Below are 23,685 nucleotides of genomic sequence, written 5' to 3' on the forward strand. Positions count from 1 at the left end.
AAACAGATGTTTTTCTCCACTTTTATAGATTGGAATAACTTTAGCAATTTTCATTTTTGATGGAAAGATACCAGCTTTGAATGACAGGTTGCATATGTGCGTGAAAGGTCGCACTACATATTCTATAATCTGCTTGATTATTGTCATATCAATATTAAAGCAATCAGTTGACTTTTTATTTTTAAAAGTTTTTATAATATTTGATACTTCTTCTTGTTTTACTGCAGTAAGGAACATCGTGGAGGAGTTTTTTTCTACGTATCTATCTATTTCAAACAGGTTTGTTGGATCAGGAATTTTTTTGCTAGGTTACTGCCGATGTTGACAAAATACTCATTAAATTCAGTTGCTATTTCTGCAGTTTTTTCCAAAATAGTATTTTTGCCTTTGATAAAATACTCTGGATAATCCATTTTTTTGGACTATTTCTGAATACTTGGTTAAGTATTTTCCATATTTCTTGTGTGTTACCTTTATTCTGCTCTAATGCATGATAATGATCTCTTTTACTGGTTCTTATAATATTTACTAGTTTATTTTTATAGGTCTTATATTTTTTTCTGCTTCTTCAGTTCTGAATTTTAAAAACAATTTATATAAGTTGTTTTTCTTTTTACATGCGTTTTCTATGCCTTTCGTTATCCATGGCTTACTTGGGTCTTTATACTTTTTGGAGACTTTAGTTAATGGAAAATGTTTATCATATAAGGAGATTATGGTAGACTGAAATACTTCAAACGCTGTATTTGGGTCTTCGTTTGAGTATACCTCGGTCCAGTTTTCTTTTTCTAGGTCTTGCTTAAAGGCATCGATGGAACGTTGGGTTCTTAGTCTTATTTCTGTTATACGAGTTGTTGATTTAGCTTTTCTATCGAAATAATTATGAAAAACTGCAAAAACAGGCAGGTGGTCACTTATGTCATTAATGAGAAGTCCACTTTCCATTTTATGATCAATCTTATTTATAAATATGTTATCTATTAATGTGGCCGTGTCAACTGTTATTCTGCTAGGTTTCAGGATTACTGAGAAAAAGCTGTTGCTGTACATAGTATTTATGAAGTCAGTTGTTTTTTTGTGTCTATTTGGGTTTAATAAGTCAATGTTAAAGTCACCACATATTATTCGTGTTTTCTTATCGTTGTAGTAACTGAGCATATCTGTTAGTTTTTTATTGAATGTGTCAATACATGTTCCTGGTGTCCTATAGATGCAATTTATGATGATATTTGATGCCTTTTTATTGTGTATTTCAATGGTTAGACATTCCATTAGGTTTTCTATTGTGTTTGTCAATCTCTTGATTTTACTGCATTTAAGTGCTTTGTCTACATATATTGCAACCCCCCCCCCCCCTCCTTTTTTGTTTTCTCTATTAGTTGCAAACATTTCATAACCTTCTATTTCCATTTCAGTTGTTTTATCTTCATCAAGCCAAGTTTCTGATATGGCAATTATTTTAAATTTATTGAATTTAGTCAGGTATTCTTTAATTTTTGTGAAGTTTTTATAGAGACTTCTACTGTTTAAGTGTATTACCGAAAGTGCATTTTCCAATTTTATATTAGTGTTGAATTGTTCATCCAGGTAATAGTCAGAGTTTGTTACCCTTTGTTTGTTGATGAAGAAGTTATTGTCTGGGTCCAAATTGTTCTCGGGATCAAATGGCTTATAGTCAATATCTTCGAAGGGTTGGAAGTTCATGTTTTTGGGATGTGAATTTCCCGCTCCCACACGGTCGTCGATGGCTCCCTCACGGCCGTCGTTGGTTCCCTCGCTGTCGTCGCTCGCTCTCTCGCCGTCATCACTGGGTCCCTCGTGGTCACTGGCTCCCTTGCGGTCGTCGCCGACTCCCTCACGCTCGCCGGCTGGCTGCCTCCCGGCTCTCTCACGCGCGCTGGCTGGTTGTCTCCCGGCTGCCTCAGGCTCGCCATCTCCCGGCTCCCTCGCGGTCACTGGCTCCCCTGCAGTCGTCGCTGGTTTCCTCTCGGTCGTCTCTGGCTCCCTTGCGGTCGTCGTTGGCTCCCTCACGGTGGTCGCAGGCTGGTTGTCTCCAGGCTTCCTCACGGTCGCTGGCTTCCCTGCAGTCGTCGCTGGCTTCCTCGCGGTCGGTCGGTCTTGAAAAAGTTATTGTCCGGGTCCAAGTTGTTCTCAGGGTCAAACGTCTTGTGGTCAGTAGGGTTGGAAGTCATCAAAGGGTTGGAAGGGTCATCAAAGGATTCGAAGTCCATGTTTTTGGTATGTGAATTTCCTGCTTCAGTAGGGTCAGAGTTTTTATTGTCGGGTGGTGAAAAATTCTCAGTATGCTGCTTGATGGTGTTGAACTCGAGCATGTTGTGTTGGAGTACTGGTGCGGGGGTGGACAATAAGTTTGTTATGTCTTAAGTAGGCAGTTTCCCCTCTGTCACGTGCAGCTTTTAATTTTGGGAGGAGCTCTTTTCTTTTTTGTCGTACGGCATCTGTAAAGTCTTCGTTAATGTAGATGTTGGAGCCTTTTAAGTATTTTGCTTTTTGTAGGATCCTTGATCTGTCCTTGTATCTTAGAAATTTCACCACAACTGGTGAAATTTCTTTATTGTATGTTCATCAGTCTGGATGCCCAGTGGTACCATGCTGCCTTGCTTTCTACTGGAATTATGCACTAATTTTTGTATATGATTATAAAATATATATTTTGTTCCTGGACATCCTTTGTCAGAAGAAATAAGGAGTTATTCGTCACGCTCAGTAAAATGATGTAGTCTGACTGAAAGACCTCAGGGCGATGTTTTGCAGAAAGTCATACAATCGTTTGGCAAATTGTTTTCTTACTGGAAGGGAAGATCGGATATCACATCTGGATGAAGAGGAGCTTTTTTTTTTTAAGAAAAGATTAAATTAAGAGCCACTGGAATGATTGTGGTGCACAGCAAGAAACAATACCAGCAATATAAGGCAGATATAAAAGTCAGCTGGGCTGACTCCGCCCGAGCGCTTCACACTTAACGCATTCTGGAATGTTCCAGACTACCTGCCGTGTAACGTCACATAACATTTGTTATATTGTATGAATTGTACGATCTACTCGTTTTTTTTCTTTTGCTCTGAAGAGCCATTATTGAGGCTACTCCTCTTTTGAAAGAATAAATGTGAGACTGTATCTCATCAGGGCATCCTTGACGGTAGTTCGGTTTATTGTTAGCTGCTTTTTGAGTTCAACGCTTGCGACATTTGTCAAGGTCTTCACCACATTCAAATTCAGAGGTTTGACTTACGTCATAAGGATACAGAATTAAAATGCAGCGGACTGTCGTCCAGGCACTGCTGCGGTACCTCTACTTACGAACGTCTCTTCATTCAAAATTTTCAACTTACGCAAATCTCAACATGAAATATTGCTTCTTGTTACGAAAGAAATTTCAAGATATGAAAGGTAAAAATACAGTATGGGCTGCTTGTCGCAGCTCCGACCTTCCTGAATGCAACATATTTATAGCTGCTCTGCCATTGGCTTCTACCGAGCATCATCCTGGCGTCCCATTGGCTAAGAGGGACCTCTACGGCATGTTTCTCCATGTGTAGATAGATTGATATGTGTCTTTGCGGCGTGCTCGTCATTAGCCCCTCGGGCCATGAGCCGTTCCGATAGTTTTACGTAAATGTGATTTACCCAGAAAAGGTGTTCGCTCACTCACTATGCTAATGTTTGCCTTGGACATTTTGGAAGTCCTTGTATCAGTTCTTTACAAAACGCCAGGTAAAAACCACTCCTGAGAGAGAACATGAACTAAAGGGAGCAAAAAAACGATGAAGACGCAGTTCAATAAATGACCATTTTTATTCTTTACCCAATTTTTTGTTTTTTACATTATGCACAACTCTCATTTATTGTGCAATAATCTAATTGTAACATGTATTTTTACATATTTTGATACATTTTTATGCTTCAGAAAACATTTATGGCTGAATTTTGGGAGGGCTTGGAACTGATTAGGGCATTTACATGGAAAACGCGTCTCTACTTACAAAATTTTCTAGTTATGAAATTTCTTTCAGAACCAATTCCTTTCATAAGTAAAAGGTATCACTGTATTGATACCATCAAGGTCCAAAAGCCACATGAGTGCAGATGAGTCGACCTTCGGCGATAATCATCGACTTGTCGACCCCTATTGTACAGTCAATAATAGATTATTGTATTTATAACAGTCAAGCTTTTGGGCAGGGTGGATATTGAGTTGGATCGGCCGTAGGATATTAAAATACAATTGAAACTGTTCTCCCAGAGCTCAGTGAAACATTCTCTGTCTCTCACAGGAGGAAGCTATAAGAAGATTGGATACTACGACAGCACCAAAGGCAATCTGTCCTGGTATGGGAACGACAAATGGATTGGTGAGAGACATTCGTCTTCCTTTGCCCCCCCCTCTTTTTATCACTGTCGCTTGCCCTCCTTCTCCTTTCTAATCTCCTGTTTTATCTGACCCTGCACTCTTACCGGCCCTTCCTCCGAGTCTTCAATCCTTCCTCCGTTATTGCCCTTCCTCAGCCTGCAACGCTCTCCATTCAAATTGCATCGCGAGCTTTCATCAGTCAATCCGCCAGGCTCGATTGCACGGTAGCGTTAATGATCCCTATCGTATCACAGTATAGGCTATCCAAGCGAGAGCCGCGGTCAACCAACATGCGACATAACACATATTCCATCCCATTTACGAATTAAACATGCAGTGAAACAAGTGAAGCAATGAAAAGAAGATGCTCGCAGACAGTCCGAACGGAACTAGGGAATAGCAATTCGGGAGGTAATGGCGTCGGAGCCCGTGACCTTGACTTTGAGGAATGGAAATCTGTTCCCTTATCGTCATTGTGTCATTTCAGCGTCTCTTAACACACAAAATATGTCGCGCTGACAAACGTGTAGAAAGCTTGTTCAATGGACAGAAAAACTGGAAATTATATCACAGTCGGGATATGGAGCTGTCACGTGGGACCGTCTTGCATATCTGTGTTTGGAAAGCAGGAGTAGAATTAGTATTTGTGTTATTCATGTTCCTATAAGTGTTAAATTTCAAGAATATCATCTAATATGTTTGTCCACTTTCATCAGTAGGCAATGTGAAATCGCCCTATCTACCCACAGCACTTCCTGCTACTGACCTGGATGGAAGATTTATGATGATTAAAGCCGTATTGACCAGCCAATTTTTATCTTCACTAACATTTACGGCCCTTATAATAATGACCCTACTAGACAACGCCGCAAACAAAATAGCAAGAGATTTCAATCCTGTTATTGATCCCTAAGCACACTTGCTCCAGTACACCTGTCAATTTGAGAAATGTCGACTTGGCAAAATGAATCAAACAGTACATTCATGGTATTAGAGAACGAGAAGTACTTCATCTTGCTAATATACAGAGTTTGAAATGACTTGCACGTGCACTTTTTGTTCATTTCCCGAATCAATCAATGTCATCAATTATTATGTTACCTGGATTTCACTGAGCAAAAGCGTTAGAAAAGAATGTGTGTGTGTGTATAAAATAAAAATAAAAATTCCTTGTCTCACCCCCCCTCGGGTGGTATCCGTCCCTCATTGAGCTCGGGTCCACTACCAGAGGCCAGGAAGCTTGAGGGTTCTGCGCAGTATCCTTGCTGTTCCCAGCACTGCACATTTCTGGACTGAGATGTCCGATGTTGTTCCCGCGATCTGTTGCAACCACTTATCTAGTTTGGGGGTCACTGCCCCGAGTGCTCCGACCACCACAGGCACGACTGTCACCTTTACCTTCCAGGCCCTTCTAGCTCCTCTCTGAGCCCTTGGTATTTCTCGAGTTTCTCGTGTTCATCTTTTTGATGTTTCCATCACTTGGGACCGCTACATCCACTACAACGGCTTTCTTCTGCCCTTTATCTATGATCACGATATCTGGTTGGTTCGCCATTACCATCTTGTCAGTCTGGATCTGGAAGTCCCACATGATCTTCACTCTGTCATTCTCCACCACCTTCGGAGGTGTTTCCCATTTTCACCTTGGGGTTTCCAGTCCATACTCCGCACAGATGTTTCGGTAGACTATGCCAGCCACCCGGTTATGGCGTTCCATGTAGGCTTTACCTGCCAGCATCTTACACCCTGCAGTTATGTGTTGGATCGTCTCAGGTGCCTCTTTGCACAACCTACACCTTGGGTCTTGTCTGGTGTGGTATATCTGGGCCTCAATGGCTCTGGTGCTCAGGGCCTGCTCCTGAGCAGCCAGGATGAGTGCCTCTATGCTGTCCTTCAGGCCAGCCCTCTCTAGCCACTGATATGACTTCTTGAGATCGGCCACTTCAGTTATGGTCTGGTGGTACATCCCGTGTAGGGGCTTGTCCTCTCATGATGGTCCCTCTTCCAGCGCCTCATCTTCTGTTCCCCATTGTCTGAGACATTCTCTGAGTACGTCATCCGTTGGAGCCTTCTCCTTGATTTATTCATGGAGCTTGGATCTTTCATCCAGGACAGTGGCTCTCACACTCACTAGTCCCCTGCCTCCTTCCTTTCGGCTTGCGTACAGTCTCAGGGTGCTTAATTTGGGATGGAACCCTCCATGCATGGTTAGGAGCTTTCGGGTCTTAACGTCCGTGGTCTGAATCTCTTCCTTTGGCCACCTTATTATTCCTGCAGGGTATCTGATCACTGGCAGGGCATAGCTGTTCATTGCCCGGGTCTTATTCTTGCCATTGACCTGGCTTCTTAGGACTTGCCTCACTCGCTGGGGGTATTTGGCCGTAGCTGCTTTCCTTGTTGCCAGTTCGAGGTTGCCATTGGCTTGTGGTATCCCGAGGTACTTGTAACTGACCTCAATGTCTGCTATTGCTCCTTCAGGGAGTGAGAGCCCTTCAGTGCGGACTACCTTTCCTCTCTTAGTCACCATCCGACTACATTTCTCAAGCCGTGTGGATCAGGGAGTCTATGTCCCTTTTGCTCTTAGCATACAGCTTTATGTCATCCATGTAGAGGAGGTGACTGATTGTAGCTCCATTTCTGAGGCGGTATCCACAGCCTGTCTTGGTGATTACTTGGCTTAGAGGGTTCAGTCCTATGCAGAACAGCAGTGGGGAGAGTGCATCAACTTGGTATATGCCACATTTGATGGACACAAACGCAACGCATGGCCTGCATTTCCAGCTTGAAAATGCGAATGTCTCCACTTCCTACTTCAGTGTGGCGAGACGTTTACTTAATGTGACTAGGTGCATACGTGACATCACTGCCCGTCGAGAATAAGGCGTAAATGACCTAACCCCATTGATGATTCCCCGTTGAAGATTGCTTTCCTTTACTTTATGTTCCATTAGTTGTGTGCCCGTTGTGTGCCCATTGGTTATTTTCTGCTTCAATCAGGAGCAATCAGATATTGTAGCAATGTTAGCATAAGAATGCTAACGTTGCTACAATACCACATACATACGCTATCACTCACCAGGATTGTTTATTTGCATACATAGTCAACCTACAACTAGACATTCATTCATTCATCTTCCGTACCGCTTGATCCTCACTAGGGTCGCGGGGGGTGCTGGAGCCCATCCCAGCCGTCTCCGGGCAGTAGGCGGGGGACACCCTGAATCGGTTGCCAGCCAATCGCAGGGCACACATAGACAAACAACCATCCACGCTCACACTCACGCCTAGGGACAATTTGGAGTGTTCAATCAGCCTGCCATGCATATTTTTGGAATGTGGGAGGAAACCGGAGCACCCGGAGAAAACCCACGCAGGCCCGGGGAGAACATGCAATACACACAGGGAGGCCGGAGCTGGAATCGAACCCGGTACCTCTGCACTGTGAAGCCGATGTGCTAACCACTGGACTACCGGGCCGCCCCTACAACTAGACAGTCACGCTCAAATGTACCGTATTTTCACGACTATTCGACGCATCGTACTAATGGCCGCAGTCTCATTAATGGGTGACATTTCTGTATTTTACACATACACAGGACGCATCGTACTAATGGCCGCAGTTTTACAGTGGTAAAACATACGCCAGCTTAAACATACGGCATGCATGCGCGCACTCTAACACGTTAGCTTGAAGCATACGGTAGCATGCCAAGACATACAGATAAGATAAAAACACGTTTTTAAAAAGGCAACGAAAGCAGAACTGAGTTTGGGTGTATTTTATTTAGCCATCGTACAATGTTCTCACGTTTTTCGATCAATCATCACCCAGAAATCCATCAAAGTCCTCATCCTCTGTATCAGAAGCAGAGGACTGCACATCTCAGTTGTCATTGAATGCATCACATGCTAGTGTGAGTTGCTACGCATTGCCGAGCGGAAAGAAGGAGTAGCAACAGCAAAGTCAACATTTCTCTCGTGTGAAGCTTTCCCACATTTGAAAGTAAAGAACACAGCGAAACATGGTGGCAGCGCGTGTGTGTGTAGAAAGAATTGAACAATTGTGCAAGTACCGTAATCCATCAAAAACGCCGCGTTCCCTCTCGTTGTTGCGTATTGTGGCGTAACTCGCCAAGCGCTGCCTCTCACTCTTTGTAAAGTTGTGTTTGCCACCGATCATCCATTGTTCCCATGCCGTTTGCAACTTTACTTTGAACGCCCGGTTGATGCCAATGTCCAGTGGTTGGAGTTCTTTAGTCAAGCCTCCGGGAATAACGGCAAGCTCAGAGTTCATTTGCTTGACTTGTTTTTTTCACCGCTGCTGTGAGATGGGCACGCATGCCAAAAGCGTAACCGGTGGCTTTAAGTTTGAACTGAGCTCCGTAGGCGTGTCTTTTTGTCGAATTTATTTTCAGGGGTTCTTAGAAACCAAAACCGGAGTTGTTTTGCAACAATACACATTGCCACACTCTATACAAGTGTTGGTACTGGCTTGAGGCGGCGTCCCTTTAGCACTTACACGCCCACCCTTCACCATTGGCGGGCTAGCTTGCCTGTCCTCTCTCTCCCTCTCTCTCTCTCTCCCTCTCCATATATGTATATATACACGCCCACCCTTCCCTGATTGGCCGACTTCTTCCCGCATGCCTGGCCACAGTCACTTCCGCCTTTTCTCTATATAAACAGCGTGTCGGCTGTCAGTCAGATTTTGGAACTCAGCGCATATAAAGGACGCTCCGCACCATAAGGCGTCCTGTCCATTTTGGAGAAAATTTAAGACTTTTAATGGCGCCTTATAGTCGTGAAAATACGGTATGTGGACATCTTTACTAATGCCCACTTAAAACTCAGAAAAATATTTGAATGCGATACGAAGAGTATGAGAAGAGATTCCCACATACCTTTTGACTGACCACATTTTCAGGCATTAGCCAACGTTGATTTTTATTAACATGAAGCATTTTAGATCATTCCCCAACCACAACATGAGAAAGAATATTGGCTCATAATATCTGTGCATGTAAGAGGACATACACCTTACAACATTTCTAAATTGCTGCTTTGTGCTCTGGAAGACGTTTTACAAAGACAGTGTATGTTTGGACAAGACTTATGAGTGGACAAGACTTGTAAAAACTCTTTTTCAAAGCCGGAAAAGACTGGGCCATATTTTGTGAGCACGGGAAATTTTGTGCAAAGAGTCCATTTTCTCCACCTCATTCTGTGCGCCATGCATGGGTACACATAAGAGAGACACCTCGGGGAAAGTTGGCTCGTTGTTATGCTAGCTGCGGTGGCTAGCTCACAAGCAGCAAGGTTGTCCAATACGTCAACACCTCGCTTGATGTTGTCGGTGTGTGGGTCCATAAAATAAAGACACGGTAGGGAAAAATAACCTTTGATTCAACAAAGCGCCACACGTTATTCAAATTGTACACTACAGACATACCGTATTTGACGACAGACATTTGAGCACATGCTATGAGAACATGTTTACAGACTATTTAGTGGATACACCTATAGTGAAAAGCATTTGGTTGTTGACGTTAAAAGGCGATTATAACAGATGAGATCAACAGTGCAGCTTTGATTTCCAGGTTTTTACATCGAAATTACAGATAGCCAACTTAGAAATGAGCATTCTTTGGAATGAAACGCCTACATTACAGGTGGGCAAATGCATTCGTACAGATCCTCTGTAATTTCAAATGCTCAAAGACTTCAATAAGTCCAACGTTACATTCAAAATATCCTGCTGTCCCTTCGCATCTAAGCTGGAGGATGTACATTTGGCCTGTAAGTTGAATTTTAGCCATGACTGCATTACAGGCCGTGTGCCAAAAACACATTTTTGTAACCAAGCCACCATCGAACAATGTCAGCCAAGCAACCTTTCCCTCTGCTATGTTAAACCTGAGGGAAGCCAGAGGATGCACTAACCTCGAGAGATTTTTGTGTTGACCGTCATTTACTGTGTGGTCATGTACGCCCCCCAGCATGTCTGCCTGCGCCATCTGGACGGAAGGTCAACAGATGCTTTTGGACAAGGGGACGAGCCAGCAAGCCAGTATTTGCTCTGTGACAGCCAGTCACCCTGATATGCTTTTAAAGATGTCCAACTCTCCGCTCGGCCAAGAGTGATGACAATACTAAAAATAGCCAGAAGAGAAGTAATAGGGCATCTTACTATTACACCTCCAGAAACTAAAAATGGTGTAAATGGGGACAAGGAAAGGCATTTGGCTCACATTCTCCGTTTCCAGTGATGATAGGTGAAGTTGTTATTGCCTACAATCGATAAATTTCATAGAGTATATTTTCAAATTTCAGTTCAAAATATTCAGAGTAAAATTTAACTCTTTCATGCACAAATAATGATAACCCGATAAGCTGTCCACTGTAGTAACCGCTGTCCCTGAAAGGGTTAAACTGGAAAAAAAAATTCCATTGGCATTTACTTAATGGTACAATTAGTGCATTTTTTTTCACACAAATTTTAAGGAGAGTTTTTGGAGTAAATTTTACTTGGATATGTGGTCATTAAAAAAAATACAATAAAATCCTGCATATCTGTAAATGAACCCACAATCTTCAGGTTGGGAGATGGCCAATGCCGCTCCTACTGTAAGTTAGCAAATCGCTTGTGTCTTGAATGAAACCCTTTGTTTTTTTGTTTTGTTCGTTTATTCACATATTCCACTTGTCCACAAAATCGGAACTCAAAGAGCAGCCTTTTCCTATTTTGGAAATCCCTCAATTTCATTGGTTCTACTCGAGTAATACTTTTCCAGAATATGTATTTTTAAGCTATCTCAGTGACCATTGTGGGCTTTTTCTTTATCTAACAGACAGAAGCAACAATACTGCCTGGGTGTGTAATATTTTTGTGTTTCTTCTTATTGCGCTCTTGCTCTGGACAATTTGTTCTTTTCTCATATCCAACTGTTTGTGTCTGTCTAACCTTCTCGTATCTTGGCTCCTCCTCTGTCTCACCTCACTCTTATTTGCTCACAGTCTCCTCTCTTCTCTCCGTGGCAACCACTGCTGCATCAATGCCTCACTCTCATATTGCCGTGGTAACCATTGGGGGCTTGTCGCCATGGTAACATATATCCCCGATCGCACCAAGGACATGGAGAGGTTTTGGTGTGAACCTGAACATATTTCCCCCACAGGACTCCCACTTACATACATACACTGACACAGACACAAGGTCGCAACCCCCCACCCCCTCCCCAAAAAAACTGCATTATGTGCCAGGCAAGCTGAGAGAAATAATGCAAGCTCAAATACACCTCCTTGAAAAAATGGAAGACCTCATAGAGCCACAGAAGTAGCCCACATGTAGCTGGCCAAAGCTGTGAAGGCGGCATGTGGGTATGACAGTGACGCAGGAAAGTTGATCATCCCAAAGCTAGCCAACAAACTTCAAGCTAGCCTCGTTTAGACTCAGAAAAGCTCAGACTTTAATACTGGACCATGAAGATTTGGTGTCAAAAGCCAAAAGAGTTCAAAAAGTCCATCAGGAAAAGAAGAAAGGGTTGATTTTTGCCCATCACTCTGGAGAATATCAGTGACTCTCAATGGAATGTGCACACTCGTGTGTGTGTGTGTGTGTGTGTGGGTGTGTGTGTGTGTGTGTGTGTGTGTGTGTGTGTTCGGAAAAGGCGCGTATATTCTAAATGCCGGATGAGCACTCGAAATCCCTCGCTCAAAGCCGTTCCGCCAAATCCTAGATGAAGCTGGCAAAGGTGCGCCTCAGCCAGATGATTGATTCACTTTATCCGATGACGAGAGGGCAGCGTTATGGCCATGCCCTTATCTGCATTGTTAGCGCGAGGAGGCTGGACGGCTCGGTGGGTAACACCACTGACTTAGGACACGGGAAGTGGGTTTCAATTCCCCGTATCATCCAGTTGCGTCCCCAGGCAAGTCCCTTTGCACGATATGAATTCACAGCCACTGCCAGTTCCAAGCCCGGATAAAAAAGGCCAATTAGCATAATTTACGCACTATAAGGCGCACCTAAAAGCATTCCATTTTCTCTGAAGCCTTATAATTCGATGCGCTTTCTATATGGATCACAACAGGGGGGTTTTCACTGTAGCAAATTTGATCTCAGATGTAAATACATACACACACACAAACGTATGTGTACTCTTTATTTTTATTCCAATAGTGCATAAGTATGAGTATACACTTATTTGACACTTCATATAGTCAGTGTAGAAAGAAAACAAGGGAAAGAAATTGCAACATTTTCGATCAGCATTCACTTTCACTGATGACATCCATTTCTTGGTTAATGTCTTTTATTTTGCTTCCTCTGTCTTTCATTTTGATCACTTTTACCCTCTCTTCCAGCGTCAGAGCTCTTCTTGTCTTAGCTGCTTGACATCCAAAGGTCCGTTTTGTAGCCATTTTAGCAATGCAACGTTCTTGCTGCGTCTGAAACTAACAATAACAAATACTTCCTGGACTACTGTGCATGTGTAAACCAGTGTGGTGGTTACTGTTGCCGTTTCCGAATGAAGCAGTAGAGGTCGCTGTTGGATTAGACTTCGTTGTAGTGAATCTCATCGCGAGGAGAGAGCAGAGAAAAAGATTTTGCATAACACAAAAGGGGTTTTTTTCGTTGTATGGGGGGCAGGAGAGTGGGAATGGTGTAAATGCATAAAGACTTTTTTCACACTAGGTGGTATTTTCGCCCAGGTTGGTTTCGTTGTATAGGAGATTCACTGTAGCGGCATCTAGTGGATGTGTAATGCAACTGCAGCCACTATTGTAGCTTCTATTCTATGCGCCATATAATGCGGTGTGCCCTATATAGGAAAACAATTTTAATTTAGGCCATTCATTTAAGGTGCGTCTTTTTCTCCGAAGTGCCTTATAGTGCGGAAAATACGGTTCTTGACATAATAAAATTGAATCAGTATTTTTTTTTTCAGCGTGCGTACTGGTAGTGTTTATATCTCAATACTTCAGTACTCCCTTTGTGCCACACCATGTCCTCCCATTTACAGGCCTTTGCTCTTCAGATGGTTATGTTTTCATCATGTCCAGTCCATAAATCCAAGAAGGTTCCAAGAGGCATTCAACAAGCTTTACTGGCAGATTGCAATGCGTGTAGAAGATCAATTTCAAGTTGAGAGAAATAAAAAGAGAGGCAAGTCCCTTTGTGTTCCGTTTTGCTGAATTCACTCTGCCAAGGGCAAATACCTCGAGGCGGGGTTGGGATTTTGTGGCATTTATCTGATCCCTTGACCGGAATAAACACTGAACAATGCGAAAGCCATGGCCACAGTGAGTGAAAGCGACCTCGAATCTTGGCTGCTCTGTAGACGAAAAACGTTCTGTTAAGACATGATCGTCTGTGTTCGCCATTGTAACGGTGATGCACTTTGGTCTTCTGCCACTCGTGGAGGACGCAGGTCACACATTCACCAAGACTGGAGCTGTTCCAAGCTATGCTAGGTAACTGTGTTTATTAAAATGGAAGCCACTACCATTCCTGTATTATAAAACGCAGAAGTCACTTCACAAAAATTACAGAGTTGCGGAAGACTCATTATACGCAAATATGGACAAATAATGGCAATAAAATGTTGCTAAAAAGTGTTTTCATCATCACGGTTGGGTAGAAACCTCCGATGTGCAAATTTGTTAAATTTCATATTTTTAACTAATCGATGCTACTAGTTAATCCCCAAACGGATCTATTCTTTTTTTTTTCTTTTTTTTTTTTAATTGTTGAAAACGGCTTCATCTCTTTGATGATAAAATGGTCCCAAAAAAAATTCAAGTGACAGTTTTGTCAATGCTAAACGTTGTGTTCCATTAATAATGTGTTTCTGTTGCACTGCGCAGCCATTTCTAATGTTTCATAAAGCCGTAGGGAAGGGGCACCATCTCATTCACTCCTCTTAGTACAGTACAGAGCAGTTTCGAAACCAATTCAAAGCAATCGACAGCCGTAATAATAAACGTGTCAAAATTAATTGATCTTTGACAGCGTCCGTAAAGACTGAGGGAGGTTTTAACACAGCTCTTGAATTGCACCCTGTGGAAGTATACTTAAAATGTGACAAAACTCGAAGCTGACCAAATTATTAAAACGAGAAATGATTCAGGACAAACTTCAATGATTATCTGCTAGGTTACAGTATATATGCTTTATTTATATAGCGGTATTTTTTTCCCCCCGGTGTTTCAAAAAAAGTCCTCATCCTTCTGCACACACACTGTCAAAATTAAAATAATGGCTTCAACATCCGTTCTGTGGTCTGTTTAGCATTCGTGTTTGACCTGAATTGACAACTGCTCAACTGTTGATCACCCCTGCCAACATGGCCGCCACGCGTGCTTTAGCCCGCTCTAGTCTCGCCTTAAGTTTGTTTTGTCTACGATGGCAGCAGCGCAACCCAGAAATATGACCAGTCTCTGTCTGTTGATGGTAACACGGCGCCATTTCATGACCGTGTGGCAAATTGCGGCCAATTTTGGAATTAAAGACTTAAACACCTACTTTAGTGGAGTTGTTTTGAGAAGCATCAAAATATAGTATAACAAGACACTTCACAAAATTATTAACTATTTGCTACAGAAAGAGACTAGGAACAGACCTGGTGGGTTTTCTTTCCACCCACTCACTGTCTCTAACTTTACCTCCCCTCGATCACCATACAAGGCAGCGTTGCTCAGCTGATGTCGTGCAACGAACTTTCAAAGCTCAGCCACGGGATGCTTCGAAGTCCTCCATGCCCATAGATAGCGCTATGGAGCTCGCCTGCTCTCTAAGTAGCGGCTCAATTAGCGGAAGTTTTTCTTTTTTTTTTTTTTTGAAGCATGATAACAGGTAAAGCATTCCGGGAAACATTCCTTCGAGCCACAAGCAATTTACTCCGAGCAGCTAATTGAATGCATTCCACTCCCTCTTCAACCATCATTACCGTTTTTCTTCTTTTGGATGCCATGATCTACAGGACGTAAATATAAATTAAGGAAATAAAAAATCTTTCGCGTTTCCAGTTAACAGTCATGCCAATGGAGTCGATGAGAGTAAGTAGTGGCGCGGACAGAATTATTCCATAATATCAAGCGGGACTTGCTGGGCTTCCGTATGGCTTCCGGTTTCCGGGTACCGCACCTTCCGTTGCTATGAATCGATCGTTAATGTAATATCATAGTTGAAATTTTAATGCATAGGTTTTTATTCCAGGTGAGGGAATTTCTGTTTGACAGAATTCCGTCGGTGGGAATACTTACAGTATACACCACAGGTGTCAAACTCAAGGCCCGGGGTCCAGATCTGGCCCCGCCACATCATTTTATGTGGCCCTCGAAAGCAAAGCAGATGGCAACTTTCATGATGCTTGCTAAAATCGCGATCAAAATTTCTTATTGTCATTTGGAATAAATAAGAGTAACACTGGAAGCATGTTCTTCTTACCAAACCCCTCATTACAGTAACTTAAACAATAGGTGAATAAATCGTTATTCTTGACTTTTTTTATATGGTTTCACTTGTACGGGCTGTCCAAGGAAAACGGTCAGTCAAATGTGGCACGTGACAAAAATGACTTTGACACCCCTGGTATACACAATCTGTCGCTTACTGCACAGGCATTTGTCATTTGGGTGACCCATTTTCTGCTCCAAGTTTGCTCCTTGATGTGACATATATCAAGGGCCCCATTCCTCTTTGCTCCAATGGTCTAATCGAGTCACTCACAGAGTAATAACTGAACTGGCAATGTCTGATTCACTGCAATGATCATTGCGAAACTAACCTCCACATTCTCATTGTCCTTGTCTTTTCCTTGATAGGATCTGGACCCCCTGCCGACCAGACAATGGTCATTGAGGAGTTCCGCTACCTCTCCCAGAAGCTATTTGTGTCCATGTCTGTGTTTTCTGGTTTGGGAATCCTGCTGGGCGTCATCTGCCTTACTTTCAATATCTACAACAGCAGCGTGAGGTAAATGAACTCACTCCTTCTGATGACTATTGGGCTCATTTTATTCTGCCATACTTGATGGGGGGGGGGGGGGTTGCGGTTGTAGATACCACTGACTTGTTTCAAACTTCACATGAACCCTTTCATGCGCCAAGAATGATAATCTGTAACCTGTCCACTGTAGTAACCGCGGTCTTTGAAAGGGTTAAAAATGATGTAAATAGGGTTGAAGTCAACTTGAGAAGTTGGAGAAAGCGGAGATGTTGCTCGGGAACCTTCCGCAGAGTCTACTTTCCCACAAGTACTTCTCTCGTATGTCAGCGCGAGTACTTTTGCCCCCTTTGCTTGAGGTCGACGTTTTACCTACCGTAGGTTGTGCAACACACTGCATGCATGAACGTGGTCTCTAGTTGGAGGCTGTGCTGCCGTCTTCCACCTACCTGATATGAAACAACAGGAATGCATGTTTAACGATGGTGCGGGTTCAATTAGACAGGGCTATGGCAAAATGTGGTACATTATTGAAGTGCCTTTTATTGCTCGTAGCAATTTGTTGAGAATCTCTAAATATTTGACTGCCGTTATGTCATTAAAAGATTGCCCCTTCATATTGTTTTATGTTTAGTTTGGGTTCAAGCCCCAATTGTTTTGGTGGATCACAGACTGAGCACCTTTTTTTGGGGGGGGGGGCTCCTTTATTGCGTTTTGACTGTTTTGGTTGGCACTCATGGCTCTTTGGGGTGTCATTTTCAACTTCTACCTGGTAGAGCAAAGTTTTCATCGAGCAACTTGCGAGGCACCGACGAGAAACAATCAGTGGAATGAACATCGTGGAACAATAGGCAATTAAAAGGGGGAAGATATTTCCCAGCAGGCTTTGGAGTGGCGGGGGAAAAAAAACAAAAATGAGAGTCATTGTTTTGTTTACATTCACCCATGATGACAAAGCGCAAAAGAATGATTATGTTAGTGGGAAATTGGATGTGCAAATGGGATACTTATTTAGCGGCTGGTTGGGAATACGAAAAGACGTTCTTCGGAGAAGTATCACATTGCTTTTGTTCCCCGAGAAAACAAAATGTGAAAGAGGCACCATTATTCACAATGGCATGTATTGAAAATGTGTTTTTATGAATCTTTTTTTTTCCAATCACACACACGAGAGTTATTGCTCAATAGTTTCAAGCACAATCAGCGGATCAAATTTGCAAGCGGTAAGCTATGACTATTCTTAGCCTTTTGCTTATTGCTTTTTTCATCCCAAATTCATGTAGAGTCAGTCATGCATCCAAAGCCGCCAAGAAATGGCGATAAAACGCGGCAAAGATACGGCATGAAGTGTTGACGTCATTGTAGCTCGATGGAATTGACTCTAACGGCAATGGCATAATGGGTGGCCCAGTGGTCGACTGGTTAGCACGTCGGTCTCACAGTGCAGAGGTGCAGGGTTCGATTCCAGCCATGTGTGGAGTTTGCATGTTCTCCCCGTGCCTGTGTGGGCCATAAAAAGCATCTTCTAGCGATTTAAACCGAACTACGCAGCTCCCTTGGAGTCCTATCAGAATGCCTCTGATGTCTTCTCGATTCGCTTCGCAGCTCCTGGATTATTTGTGCCTGGTATCCGGGTGTTGCTATGATTGTTGGTAATGATGTAACAACAGTTCATAATACAAGACTGCGTCACAGATGCCTCGATAGGACAATGACAATGAGGAGCTTTGTGTGTGCGTGTGCGTGCGCGTCAACAATGATGAGCCAAAGCTTTGTGATCGGATGAATATCGACTGAATCAATAGTGTGTGCTTATGGAAAGTATTTAACGCCCTCAATGTTTTTTTGTTTTTGTTTTGTTTTTTTGGCTGCAGGTATATTCAGAATTCGCAACCGTACCTGAACAACATGACTGCAGTGGGCTGCATGATGGCTCTGGCTGCCATCTTCCCTCTGGGCATCGATGGACTTCACGTCCGCAGGAAGCATTTCCCCGTTGTCTGCCAGGTACACTTGAAACTCATCTCAAACCCCTGAATTTCCTTCCGAGCGAATGCACAGCATTCACACTGTTGCCATGGAGACAGGGCTTTATATAGACATTTAGATGGTAGCTTTTATCGGTGGCTTTGGGTCCCATAAGTGCAGTGAGGGAAATCCGGTCCTAACAATGTTGCAATGAGAGCGCGTTAGGCATCCTCGTGTGTTATGTAAAATGCATTAGGGGTGTGAAATACAACCAAAAAGTGTTCGTTCCTAGCGATTTTCCTTGGCAATGAAGACTACTTTTGTGAAAAATGTTTTTAAAATTCCGACCGGTTTAATTCAAATGGAGATGGGGGGGGGGGGGGGGGGATCAAATGTAACTAACTTACAAATAAAGACAGAAACAAACTCGTGTAGTGTTTATTTATCTTAAGCCCGTATCCCACTAAGCGGTGAACAATGCACCAATACACCTCCTTGCACCAATCATGCACCGATAATGACAACCTTAAACCTGATAACATGATAAACTGTCCACTTTAGTTACCGCTGTCCCTGAGAGGGTGAAACTTGTAAACAGCAAATTTTATGCAGCTAGCCTGATGTGTCCCGATACATATTTTTGTTGCTGATTTCCTATCATAAAGAGGTTTAAGATATTTTCATTTTTTAAGACTGACCTATAAAAACCCGCGCAATGCAGATTATTACCACGCCTTGCAATTTATAGCTGTGATGTTTCAGAAAACAACAGTGTCTCTTGCTGAACATAACCATAAATACATAAACCTTAGTGAATATATGACTAAATTGCAAATGAAATCTAACGTGCTAGAGTAAGAAATTAGGGCAGATTCAGAATCAGCACGGGAAAAAAAATCTTGAAAGGTTTTCTTGCTTCTCTGATTAACACGGTTTGTAAAAATGTATTGACCAAGACATTGAAACAATAAAACCTGTACTTGGCCATTTCTTTGGGAGTAACGGTTACACAACACAATCGGACGCTAGAAACGTGGAATCATTTATTCTCCAAAAATACGCAAAAACGATCAAGTGACAAAATGTAATTGGCAAGGAAAGTGTCACGTAAATAGCTTGTCATAAAAAGACAAGAAATGAGCCAATCCATAACAGATACAAAATCGAGACTAGAATTCCACAATAAAAATACTTACGATCAGAATGCAAAAACGAGAAATGACGTGGCATAAATCAGAAAGAATGTCGAGAGAATTCAACACTTGGGGACAAAGTCATGAGCAAGATGAAGAATAATCTCACGAAGGTTTAACTACAACAGGTGAGCATGCTGAAGGGAAGGCGCCCCTCTGCCACCTACCTGGAGACACAAAAACAGAATCATGACAGGGATTGAAGCTGAAATTTCTCTTGCAAAGACACGTCTTACTTGACAGATGTGTTTGGCAAATGTAAAGAATATTTTTCACTTGCCGTCCCTTTTAAAAAGTGAACGTAGCTCAGTTTGTCCCATTCATATGAATCCTTTGGAAACACCATTTTGACCGCCGACTGATTATTGTAGATATTTACAAATATTTACTTCAAAACATTCGGAATCAAAGTAAGCCAGTGAAAATCTAGAACATACATATATAAGAGAATTTTCAGTCCTAAGTCCAAGTGAGTGAACTGGATTTGTAGGAAAGTTTCTGGCTGGCTAATGACTCACTGTTTGGTATTCATGAAATGTTTGGCCTAGCACTAGCGCATAACTCAGGTGAAAGAAATTAAGGTTTGTTTATAGGATACATCTTTAATCACTGGGCTAAGGGGTAGGTCGATTTTCATTTTAATGTTTAAACAGAGCCAAAGGCATTACAGGGCTAATCCGCACCCTGACTGAAGTGCTCCTCTAAGTAATCAACATCCTTACAGATTGTTGACGGGGTCGGGTGTACCAAACATGCATCAATCACTATCACAGTACTACACAATTTTCTCTTCCAATTCAATGCTGTTTATGTCAACTGAAAAAAAGTAATTGTCACATTGCATGGTGGTGGTAGACCCCAAAAAAGCAGGCAGGAGAGAGGAGCGGGGTTTATTTGAAGAGTTGTATTTAAAACAAGAAAACTAAATCCTAAACAAAGTCCAAAGTAACAAACAAACAAAAACCATGGCAGAAACTAAAAACTCTCAATAACAAAAACATCACCAAAACAGGACTGAAGCTAAAACATAACAATGAACTAAACATGACTGAAACAAACATGAAAGTAGCAAGAAGCAACAGCAACCAACAAAGCATGACAATAGCAACAATGACCAGACGCCGAGAATCCGGGCAGGAGTCCTTTTATACAACTAATTACCAAATGACCAACAGGTGTGCCGCTGCCGGGGGAGCCCTACAGTGCCACCTGTTGGTCCCTAAACCGAATCATGACAGTAATCTTCCAAAATAGCAGAAGCAATTATGACCAAATCCATTAGTGACATTTTATTAGTATTGATGCCCGATGAGGATTAACCCCGACCGCCCCCCCTAAAAAAAAAATATTGCGCGTCGTCCCGCACGCGGTCTGTCCTTCCGTCTGTCCCTTTTCAAAACGTACCTACTTCACCGCGCCGCTGCGCGCCACCACTGCGCGCCACCACTGCGCCGCTCAGGCAGTGGCTCACTACGATCGCGCGGGCATCTTAGCGAAAAAATGTTGTCTTCCCACAAGCATTGCAATAAAATTGGTATTTATTTAGTAGAGCTAAACATCTCTTTATTTTCGCGATAAGCAATGAAGATGAACAAAAAGTTGAACTAAGCAACAACACTTTTGTGGGCCGAAGGCCCACCTTACCAGCCTTCCGCAGGAACTAGCCGATGAGCCGCCCGGAGGGCGGCGAACCAGCACCTTACCAGCCTTCCGCAGGAACTAGCTGATGAGCCGCCCGGAGGGCAGCAAACCAGCTAGTAATACATAATCATAAAGGATATAATAAATATTGTGTATACAGTTTCACTCTTCCGTGAAAAACATATTTCTTCATTTTTGTCATTAAAAAAAAAATACTCAACTGTATTTATAGAGCACTTTAAAACAACCACTGCTGTATACAAAGTGCGAGGCCAGTTAAAGATTTGAAAACAAATAATAGATTTTTTTTAAACTCTATAATAATAATAATAATAATAATAATAATAATAATAATAATAATAATAATAATAATAGGGGGCGGCCCGGTAGTCCAGTGGTTAGCACGTCGGCTTCACAGTGCAGAGGTACAGGGTTCGATTCCAGCTCCGGCCTCCCTGTGTGGAGTTTGCATGTTCTACCCGGGCCTGCGTGGGTTTTCTCCGGGTGCTCCGGTTTCCTCCCACATTCCAAAAACATGCGTGGCAGGGTGATTGAACACTCTAAATCAGGCATGTCCAAAGTCCGGCCCGCGGGCCAAATCCGGCCCGCGGTCGAATTTCATCCGGCCCTCGGCCCCCGTCATAAAATCAGTGCCGTCTGGCCCGCAGGTTGGGCGCAATGGAACACGTGTTGCATTGACTGAGGTCTCGTAGACTGGTGAGTGATGTTTCATAGAGTACTGCTTCCCTCTAGTGGCTAAATGAGTAATAGCATTCACTAAATGAGTAATAGCATTTAGACACTAGAGGGCATCACTCACGAGTTAACAAGACATCACTCCGTGTTTATATTGACTGATATGTCATATTTCAAATGATCCTTGCAGTTGTGGATATGTGTATTGCTTGTTCATTTTCCTGTTGTTCGAGTCAAAGGTTTTGTGACTATTGAAAAGTCATGGTGATACATTTTATGTTTCAAATCAATCAATTTGCACTCAGGAGACTTCTGTTTAAGAAAAAGTCAAGTGAATAAGCAGTTGCATGTGATATACCTAGGGCGGCCCGGTAGTCCAGTGGTTAGCACGTCGGCTTCACAGTGCAGAGGTACTGGGTTCGATTCCAGCTCCGGCCTCCCTGTGTGGAGTTTGCATGTTCTCCCCGGGCCTGCGTGGGTTTTCTCCGGGTGCTCCGGTTTCCTCCCACATTCCAAAAATATGCATGGCAGGCTGATTGAACACTCTAAATTGTCCCTAGGTGTGAGTGTGAGTGCGAATGGTTGTTCGTCTCTGTGTGCCCTGCGATTGGCTGGCAACCGCCTACTGCCCGGAGACAGCTGGGATAGGCTCCAGCACCTCCCGCGACCCTAGTGAGGATCAAGCGGTTAGGAAGATGAATGAATGAATGAATGTGATATACCTGTTTCAAATGAACCAAAAGAAATTCTTAAGATTGTTGAAATTAAAATAAAAATGGAAATGTGAAACAGACTGGCTTACTAAAATTTGTTGAACAATATTGTTGTTCAATGTAAAGAATGTCAGCCTAGGTCGGCCCCCCGACATTTTACCACATAAAATCTGGCCCCCTTGGCAAAAAGTTTGGACACCCCTGCTCTAAATTGTCCCTAGGTGTGAATGTGAGTGTGAATGGTTGTTCGTTTCTGTGTGCCCTGCGATTGGCTGGCAACCGATTCAGGGTGTCCCCCGCCTACTGCCCGAAGACAGCTGGGATAGGCTCCAGCACCCCCCGCGACCCTAGTGAGGATCAAGCGGCTCGGAAGATGAATGAATGAATAATAATAGGGAGCCAGTGAAGGGATTCCAGAGTAGGCGTCACGTGCTGCCTTTTACGAGTGCCAGGCAAGAGGTGAGCAGCAGCATTTGACCTACTGGAAATGTTTGATGGAGAATTGGCTGACTCCAAGGCGCATTACAGTCATCCAGATAAGAAGTGACAAAGGCATGAATTACTTTTATAAAGTGCTCTTGAGAAAGGAGAGTCTTTACTTTAGCCAGCTGCCTAAGATGAAAGAAGCTGGATTTAACAACCGCGCCAATTCCTAACTTCCCCTTTAACTGTGGAACACGTCCCGGCAGGGCAGATAGCAATTGTGTTGAAAAAAGAGAAAAAAAATCTCAAAGCGGTTGTCTTGAAGATTAAACAGCTCACTTTTCAGTGTGCTTTTAAATCTTTTTTTTCCCACTCTATTGTATGGCGCCCCCAGGACAGAGGCATGACACTGCTTTTCCAGGTAGCGCATCGGTTTTACGCTTCAATTATAGTTCTCCCCTTCGCTCTCACTGGGACCCTTCTGTGATGGCATCACAAAACGCGTGCGCGCGCGCACACAAAGCAAAAGCTAAATATACCTACATCGTAAATCCTTTAGATGCTCGCTAAGCTGAAGTCTCATGAGATACTGAAAGTCTGCCATCACACAGATGATGATAATGGTGATGATGATGATGATGATAATGATTGAACATGTTTTGTGCAATTGTTGAGGTTAGTTTTTTTTCTTTCATGTAGGTTGTATTTCTAATTTCACAACCTATCGAGTG

General features: G+C 42.9%; 1 protein-coding gene across 1 annotated transcript in view; it reads left to right on the top strand.

The window, feature by feature from the left end:
• gabbr1b (gamma-aminobutyric acid (GABA) B receptor, 1b) overlaps window positions 1-23,685 on the top strand; it is a 176,873-nt gene that overhangs the window by 127,058 nt on the left and 26,130 nt on the right. Inside the window, exons 15-17 of the mRNA XM_052071054.1 lie at window positions 4,297-4,374; window positions 16,200-16,350; window positions 18,195-18,327. Of these exons, the coding sequence (XP_051927014.1) occupies window positions 4,297-4,374; window positions 16,200-16,350; window positions 18,195-18,327 (362 nt within the window). The remainder of the gene's footprint in view (window positions 1-4,296; window positions 4,375-16,199; window positions 16,351-18,194; window positions 18,328-23,685) is intronic.

The sequence above is a fragment of the Hippocampus zosterae genome, chromosome 7 (genome assembly GCF_025434085.1).
Source record: "Hippocampus zosterae strain Florida chromosome 7, ASM2543408v3, whole genome shotgun sequence".
Lineage (NCBI taxonomy): Eukaryota > Metazoa > Chordata > Actinopteri > Syngnathiformes > Syngnathidae > Hippocampus > Hippocampus zosterae.